Source organism: Charadrius vociferus, unplaced genomic scaffold, assembly GCF_000708025.1.
Source record: "Charadrius vociferus isolate BGI_N301 unplaced genomic scaffold, ASM70802v2 scaffold195, whole genome shotgun sequence".
NCBI classification, from domain to species: domain Eukaryota; kingdom Metazoa; phylum Chordata; class Aves; order Charadriiformes; family Charadriidae; genus Charadrius; species Charadrius vociferus.
Genome location: NW_009648539.1, coordinates 4,816,364 through 4,825,759, shown reverse-complemented (window position 1 = coordinate 4,825,759; position 9,396 = coordinate 4,816,364). Strand labels below are relative to the sequence as shown.

The 9,396-nt window shown below is 41.8% G+C and overlaps 1 protein-coding gene across 1 annotated transcript in view; it reads right to left on the bottom strand.

Annotated features, from left to right (window-relative positions):
* ANKS6 (ankyrin repeat and sterile alpha motif domain containing 6) overlaps positions 1-9,324 on the bottom strand; it is a 54,268-nt gene extending 44,944 nt beyond the window's left edge. Inside the window, exon 1 of the mRNA XM_009885921.1 lies at positions 9,218-9,324. Within this exon, the coding sequence (XP_009884223.1) occupies positions 9,218-9,324 (107 nt within the window). The remainder of the gene's footprint in view (positions 1-9,217) is intronic.
* Between the last annotated feature and the right edge of the window lie 72 nt (positions 9,325-9,396).

Here is a 9,396-nt window from a genome sequence, read left to right as displayed (position 1 = left end):
CGAGGGCGGCCGCAGCGCCCCGGCCGCTCTCGCACGGCGGGGAGGGGAAGCCGGGCCTGGGCCGCACACCGCGCTCCTCGGAGGCGGCAAGGGGCTTCCCCACCCGGCCCAGCGGCCTGGGTGTCTCTCCCCGCCGGGCCGCCTTCCCTCGTCCTCACTGTGTCACCCCTCTTCGCCTTGGGTCACCGCGGCTCCTGCCCCTTTCCACAGGTGTTTTCGGTCACCCACTCGCATCTGGGCTGCAGCCGTGTTCCTGCTGCCATTACTGACCCCCCACACGGTGAAGTGTTCTGCACTGGGGTCACCACAGCAAACCTTCACTATAGGGCTTGTTCGCTTTCACGCTTATTTTCTCTCACCTGACACAACAATCCCTTTTTTCTCTGCTGCTTAACATGCTTTCTACAGTCCCTCTCTGTCAGCCCCGCTCCGCTTACATGATACTGCAGCCTTTACTTGCACCTTCCTGCTTTGTTTTTTTCCCTCAGCTCCAAACTGGTCTCTTCCTTCACTGAGATACAGGATTCCCAGATGAGTCATTCCCCAAAAAAAACATGTATTTCCTGCCCCTCAATAACACCGATCAGTTGGTCTTTCCGTTTAAAAAGTTTGAGCATAAAATTCTGATTTCTTGTGGTGTTTCTACGTATCTTCTCTTTAACTTCAGCCTCCCAGGTAACCTGAAATCTTTTACAGGTTACACTGATTCACAAAGCGAGAAAAAAAAAAGTAAAGCACCAATGAAATAACTCTTGAACTGCAGTTGACCAGGCACTTAAGGATACTGTGTCATGTCCCTATAAGTTTGGGCAGGTTGTTCTCTATTAAAATCATTGACTTCCATGACAGCACATGGCACTACTGCAGTGGTGGAGGGTTTGGGGATGAGAGGGCTAGGAGAGGTTATGGCAAGTGTAATGAAGCCACCAAATGCCACTAAAATGAAGCCGTCCCCTGGTTTTAGGCAGTGACATCCATATCTTCCAAGTTATGTGGCCTTATGCCTCTGATCCACTTTCAAATCCAGATTGCCAGACCATCATGACAAAGGGCCAAACATGTTACACTTGGGGAAAGACTCCTGCAAACAAGAGTCATGGATGTGTTTCTGGCAACTTAAACCAGTTCTCTGGGAAAGTACTGTTCACAGCAAAGAAAAAAAAAAAAAACCACAACAAAACGTAAACCTTTGCAATCTTATTACAGAAAGAATGGGACAAATTCCTAGACAGGATAAATACTCAGTGATGCTTTCTCCATTATAGATACCATGTGTTAGCCCATGTAAAATAAGTAAATGTTTAACATACATAGTTACGTTAACTACTTTCCTTAAGTATAAAGATGCTTATAGTGGTCATCTTCAGAGGCAAGATACATGGCTAGGTAGACTTTTGGTCTAGCTAGTACAACCATTCTTACATTACGATAGTATGAGGAGCTTGCCATTATCAATAAAGCTGGATGGTGCAACTAATTCTGTAAGATTTTGGAGCTTGGAAGAAGGGAATGGCAAGAGTGATTAATGCAATACATTATTGACGATTTGAGAAAACTGGGTCATACTTGCCATATCAAAGTGCATGCTTGGATATAGTCAAATTAGTGACAGAATCACTCCAGTTTATCTTTGAGGTAAGGTACTGAACATGGTGATCGTACAAATTTATGTTATGTAGCTGATGATTACTCTACCAAATTCTACTAATGGTTTGAAGCTCCAGACAAAGTTATCATGAATGTAATTAGGAACGTAACAGCAAAAGATGCAACTCTTATTTTAAGAAACTCACGAGTAAGCAATAGGAAATATTTGTTGGGGTTTACAAAATGAGAGGAAATTATTTGTGCTAAATTCTGCTGCTGTCATCTGATGGTCATCACTATCTTTAGTCAGCATCCTAGGCATTTATACAGATATGATCACTCAGTGATTTCTGTCACTGACAGAGAATCAAAACATCATGAGGCAAGGGAAAAATAATCAGATCTCTTCTGAAATCAATGAAGTGCTATAGAATATTGTCCTGGTTTGAGCAACCCAGGACTAATTTCTCTTCTAATGCTTGGGAAAACTGCAGTTTTGGAAGACTCTAGCATCTGAATTTGTGAAAATATCTACTGTATAGCCAGCTATGGTATGTGGGTTCCAAGGTCTCAGTGTTTTTGAGCTCGACGGGTGCAGGGGTGAGGAGGAGTGAGACCCGGGCACTTGACCCAAGCTGGCCAACAGTATTATTTCATACCATCAATGTCACATTCAATACAAATTATAAAGTTTGCTGCAAAGTTCTCTCTCTCCCTTGACGGCTGCCATCCTGAGAACTTCTTGGACCAGTGCCGGCCCCCTGAGCCCTTCCCTTCCTCCCAAAGCCACAGCGCTCACAGTGTCCGACATTTGCTGTCCACTACTGGGAGTGCACAGCTTCCTACTGACAGAATTGGCCGAGTATAATCTTTGCGTATTCTGTATTGGTATCAGGATCAATACTGGTTCTTCAGTATCATTAATGTTAACTATTTAATCTTACTCTATTAAATCTGTTTATATTTGAACCCTCACGTTTCCTTGTTTCTTCACGATTCCCCTTTCCGGGTGGGGAGGGGGTGTCAGGTGATAGAATATTTGTCTAAATGACAATAAATTGTTGTGGGTTTCTCAAACCACAACAAATATTCTCATGGTGATACAGTACCAAGCTCTCTGAAAAATATAGGACTTGATTTCTTCACCAATGAAAGAAGATCCTAAGCCCTTCAAACTGTTCATTAGGGTAAGAGGATGGAGAAAGCTTAGGTTGAAAGATAATAAATAATAAAAAGTAATAAAAAAATGACTGTAGACTAAAGGAGACAAGAAAAGTGCAAGGAACAGAACAGGCCCACCAAAGAAAGCAAACAGATAAGGCAAGAGCAAACATGTGAGGCCAACATTTGTGAAACTTCTTTAACAGAAGTTTCCACTGCAAATGAAATCAAAACACGAGCAGGGAGATAAATGGGCCAATATAAGCTTTATTAAAGCTACTCATAATACAAGGCAACATAAAGGAGATAAACTTAGAGCCATCGTTCTGCAAGAGACAGAACCCATCATTTGCAAAACAAAGCCTAGGAAACCATTAGGCCATGTAAGGTATCTGTAAGAGCTAGTTAAGTAACTATAATATGGCAAACGTGCAGTGATATAGAACTACAAACTCGCCAGGTAACATGACAAAAAATTCTGTTGCTCTTACAGTAGTAATAGGATGTAATACATTTGGACATATCCTCAGACCATGACACACGAGCAGATTTCTACCTCATATAGAATGCAGGATCACATGATATGGAAGACTACAAAGTTACCATTGTAATCAAAAGCATCTCAGAAAGGGAAAAATGCAAGCAGTCAAGCAATCTGTTCCAAAGAAATCCAGAAAACTAGAGATAGGTGACTCATTCATAATTTTCATTATGAAAGTCTGGGGATGATGGCATCTCAAATCCCCAAATACGATGGCATTATTGTCATGGCAATTCAAGCAGCAAAAGGCTTATTTTCTCCTGTAAAACCTTACTGATGTGAATCACAAGGAATTCATACTTCTGAGAAAAAAAACTGAAAGTTTTAGCATGTGTTTTGTGTGAAGACTCTTATCTCTGTCTTAAAGAAAAACGTAGACACATATATTAGACATACCATCAGAGGAAAGCAGATGTTTCTCCATTATCATCAGTCTCATATGTTAACTTTGGTCCTTTCGAACATAGAAAAAGAAATAACCTTGAAAAAAGAAAAAAAAAAAAAAAGTGGTGGTAACTGCCTACAGTATAGGATGACTAAGATTAATTCCACCATGTAATGTCCCCTTGAGTTCCTGGTTCAGAATTTTAATTGTCGCATGTATAGCAGGTCTCCACTTCATCTACTATAGCCAGCTGCTATAACTTTGTGATGAAATTACTTCATTTATATGTTTCTGAATATGCCACAATTTTGATCAAACTTCCAAAAATTATTTGCAGCTTGGTATTTTCATTTACCCTGTCTGCACCAGAATGTATGAAAAATCACTCAGGTTTCCAATATAACAGACCTCGAACCGTCCCCTCAGTAACACGTCACATGATACCATATTCCACGCACAGAACTATGTTCCAATAGTTTTTGACAGCTAAGCTTGCTAGCCATGGCTTCCTTTATGTACCGTATCTGTTCTACTGCCAGCAGTTCATGCTTGCTATTTAGATAATAAGAACATTTATACATCAACAATACATACCTATAGCAAGGAAATACATCGATGGATGCCTTTGGCATGCACATCCTTACTATCTTTTTTATCCTGGCTTGCATATGACCTTTTGAATGGGATATTTTGTACGCGTGTATGTGTATATGTATGTATGTAGATATATATATTTACATATGCACATTCACGTCCTACAGAGATCTGCAAACCGGTACAGGTTAGGTCTTGCGCAAGTAATCCACTGAATGCTGCCTGTTTTTACTGGCGTGTCACCACGAGCATTACACAGCGTTCATCAGCCTGATGGACGATCCCTGAAAGAGCTGACAGTTTCTATCTCACTCATCAAGTCTGTGTTTTCAATCTATTTTATTTTTAGGCTTCTTATACCCACTGTTCTTCCTCCCATCTAAATTCCCGACAGGCTCTGCGCTATGCACCCAGCTTCGCCCTCAACGCGAAGCAGCACAGGGCCTCCACTGAAGCACCGAGGACCTCAGCGCCCACCTTTCGGTACAGACCTGCAGCCGGGAAAGCAGGGGCTCAGCCCGTTTCACGCTTTGCCCGCACTACGCAACTGCCTCAAATGAAGACACTTGTAACACAAACATAAAGAAAATGCTTGGTACTGGTCGACCAAGGGGATGAATAATAATATTTTAAAAATACAGGTACTCTTGTGCTGACCAAGGAGAGAAAGAGCTGTCAAGGTGGGAGTTGGAAGAGGGGGGGCTGTTTCTTTGCAGGGCAATGCTGTTTTACGCCCAGTTAAAGCGATGGTGAACAATCACCTGTAGGTCCAAAACTATCTCCAGTAGGTATGTTTTATAACTTGGCTGAATCTTCTCCTCCCTGAACAAATTTCCTATCTGTCTGCAATGTATTTGTACACCGTGTTCCTCTGAATTTTTTTTTTCCTTTTTTTAAGAATCCCTAAGCATTGGCTGTTACTAAAACTAGGAACATTATTCTGGAATACATTATTTGGTACTTTCGTTTCCCCTGAAAGTATAAATTTAGGAAGCTATTCTAACTAGGGGTTTATTCAAAATGCAAGCTTTATCAGCTGATACTTCTCCACACCCCATTTCCATTTTATAATTTTGCTTCATTTTGACTGAAAGTACAGCTCTAACAAACAAAAACTTAAAGAGAAAACTATGGATGAGGAACATTTTAGAGCCTTTGCAAAATTTAATACCTCTGGTTTTTTTACTGCAGTGTATATGTCATCACTGTAAAATAAGAATAACTTTTAATAATAATTGATGTGTAAAATAGTTCATCTTAACTTACCTCTTAAAGTTTTCCTTGTTTGCAGACCAATTCCTTCAATAAGTTTATGCATTTTTAGGTAAACTAAATTTTGCCTGCAATTCAAATGGATATTTCAGTGAGCAAGAAACACTCTTAATTTCAACTATTACATTCACTATAATGTAAGTTCTTATGGGCAGTTACATACTGTTGTGTTTAGTCTTCTCTTACTGCTTTTTGAAAGGTTTAGTTAAAATTTTGTTTCTTTTTTTTTTGTGAAAAAATATGATTTCACTTTTTTAAAATAAACTCTTCAAATGTATTAATTATTCCACTGATCTTCTGGTTTAATTGTGACAACTAAGGGCATATTAGTTCTTCCTAAACAAGTAATTATTGGTTTTATATGACTTATTCTACCCGTTTCTGACTGAAACTCCTTAAGCAAACACTCTTACTAATCTTTTTAAAAAAACTCAAAACCAATTGTTTTAACTCCCACTGTTATTAAAACTGGAAAAAAATTGCTTAAAAGGAACTTTTCCATTAAAACATTGTTGCAAGCTTTACAGATAGCAGGAAACTCATTTACCTTATTAATTCTAGATATTTTTTTGCAGGGGCTTATTTTCACATTCAGAGCATAAGTCTTTATACTTTAAATATTTCAGCTCAGAATTTCCAGTCTTCCCATTTCAATTAAACCCCGCAAACTTTTAAAAAGCTTTAAGAAAAAGTGTCTTTGACTTCACATTCTCTACATCTTCTCCAAACGTATTTGTGAACACCCCTGATTTATATCTAATGATTTCTGAATTAACACCATTATTGTACTGTCCCTTGCTGAATTTCCTCAGATTTATGTGCTTGGACATCATCCCTGAGGAAGTACCATTTACTAGTATTGCTTTCAGTCCTCCCTGTGATGATGATGATCACAGGAGGCCTTCCCAGATACTTTGCTCTGAGGGCATTATTACTACTGAGAGCCACCTCCCTTACTTTCCCACCAGCTGTAACCTCTCTTGCTTCCATGGAAGCAAGCTGATGCTCTCCTGCCTTTTCTTCAAGCCCTTTCTTCCTTTCTAAAATCTGACTGAGAGGTAGCTATGCTGGTTATCTACTTCAACAGTCTTGGCTGATCTTATCCTGTCTGCCACTGATTGCAGCATGCCTCCTGCAGTCCTGTCACTTTCTGTTCTCAGTTTCCCATCTTTTTAATCCCAAAACTTGCTTTAGTCATGTGATCATATTCTTGTGTTTCTTCCATATTGCTCTAATACTTAAAATACTTAAATAGAATACTTATTCTTCTAATACTTAAGAACCCCCACAGCAGAACTCTCCTGTTTTCCTTCTCACTGTTCTTAACACTCAGTCCCACATTTTGCTCTTTACATTTCCCCAGTCTCCAGCAATAATTTCTTTTAGGAGTCCAGGAGGATCTCCTTCTCCTTTGATTCATTCCTGGAAGTCCTTGTTGGGCTCCTCATGCTTAACATTTCTGTTACCCTATTCTAAGTAATTTGCAACCTTACACAAAGAGAAAAAAAACCAACAACAACACTATTTGTTCCAGACAACCAGATTTAAACCAGCAGCATGTGCCAGAAATACTGACTATATATCTTTAGGGTTTACTTCTCCACCAGCCAGCAACTGGGGAACCCCTGCTGTAAACTCAATACCAATGACACCAGCTGGGCTTCCTTTATTCAGGAAGGATGGCGACCAAGGAGATAGCGCAATCAACAGGCATGCAATTACTCGTGCCACGCAACTCTTCAGACCCCAAGCTTGCTAGACACGGCTTCCTTTACATACAGTGTATATTCTTCTCTCTAGCATATTAGTATTTAATAGTTGCTTACAAACCGTATTTACACACATATACTTAACCACTGTTATGCTTGTTATTTCAGCTGGTACATACGCTTTGAAACTAGATGTTATGCATATATAATTATCTTTAATAGATAACTGTATAGCTGAATAAGAAATAATGAAATTATACCTATACACACGCACACAGTCACCTGCAAATCCACCTAAACTACTCGATTTATGCCAGTTTGCCAGCATCAGGGTGACAACTTATTATTCAGCACCCTTCTGTCCAGAGCAAGGCCGCCACAGTAGTTGACAACCTCGGTGTTGTCACATACGATACTTATTATCATGTAAAATCAGAAACAGCTCCTAGCTGCACGCTGTGACCCTGCCTGGCAGTGATGAGGTTTTTCCCCCTTCCTTAGTGTCAGAGCTGTTTTCCTCCACTCCTCAGCAACACTGGTGAGCACCGCCCCACACTGCTTACCAGACTGAAGTCCCTCTCTGGGGATGACTGGAGTCCTCTGCTGGGTGGATCTTGACAGGGCTCCAACAGCAGAGGACAGTGGAGTAAAGAGTCTCTTTGTAAAATGCACTGAGCGAATGACACCTCAAACCCAGAGTTTCGGCTCTCTGCTGGAGGTGAGAGAGAAACTTGTTATCAATTACATTACACTTAAGGTTTTTCAAACACAAAATCACAAATTCTCATGTAATCTCATGGCCTTGGGATTGCACGTTTAGACAGACAGGGCTGCATCCTGTTAGGGGTGAAGTGAAAAAGAAGCATGGATGTGCTGTTGAGTATGAAGCAAATTAGAAAGTTTTGATCACATGCCACAGTTGCTTTTTTTCCCCCCAATTGTGTCAAGCCATGAAATGGACTGCCTATTATCTGGATAATAAATTTGGGATTTTCACTTGTCTTCTGGATTTCTCTCTCTGAAGCCACATTGGTTGACAATTTTTTTTCTCAATCAAGAACATTGTTTTCTTCAGTGAAATACTTTGTCATTGGCTCCCACGGCTTCTTGGTCTGTGTTCTGTTCACTTCTAAAGCACATGCTACTCTAGAGGCAGCACAATGGATGAAGCCTAGTTTCCTACCGACTTGTTTCCTTCAGCCCCAAAGCTCTTCCTAGTCCCTCTGTGGCAAATAATAACCTCCCTTGCTGTCCTACTGCAGCCCTGGCTAACTCTGTCAGGAGACAGCAAGCCTTGTGGCCATCCCTGTGATCGCCAATGGCCAAAGCAGCTTGCTGTGGCTGTGCCAGCCAAACTTTCCCTTGCTGGGTGTAACGCTGTGTATCTGCCACAGAGCTACCAGCGTTCATGAAGGTCCCTCAAGCTTCAGGGTGACAAGATCACCTCTTCCTTGAAGGGTAACAGCAAGTGTGTGAAAGGGACATGCCTTCCTCCCTCCTCCCCACATCCCAGCGGTGCACGACCCAGCATAGAATCGTCTAGGTTGAAAGGGGCCTTTAAGATCAGCGAGTCCAACCATCAACCTAACACTGCCAAAAGCACCACTAAACCATGACCCTAAGCGCCACCACCTACCCATCTCTTAAATACTTCCAGGGATGGTGACCCCACCACTTCCCTGGGCAGCCTGTTACAGTTCTTGACAACCCTTTCTGTGAAGAATTTTTTCCTCATATCCAATCTAAACCTCCCCAGCGTAACTTGAGGCCATTCCCTCTTGTCCTATTACTTGTTAGTTGGGAGAAGAGATCTACCACGACCTCGCTACAACCTCCTTTCAGGTAGTTACAGAGAGCGATAAGGTCTCCGTTTTCTCCAGGCTAAACAACCCCGGTTCCCTCAGCTGCTCCTCGTAAGACTTGTTCTCCAGACCCTTCACCAGCTTAGTTACCCTTCTCTGGACACACTCAATGTCCTTCTCGTAGCGAGGGGGCCCAGAACGAGTTATCCCCGCTCCGCTCACTCCCTGCCCCAGCAGCTGCGGGACAACCACCCGGGACCGCCTCAGGACCATTACGGACCCCACCGGCCGTGTCCCCAGCGAGAGCCCGGAGCAAGCTGGGCCTGCGCCCCCCGCGGGCTGCTG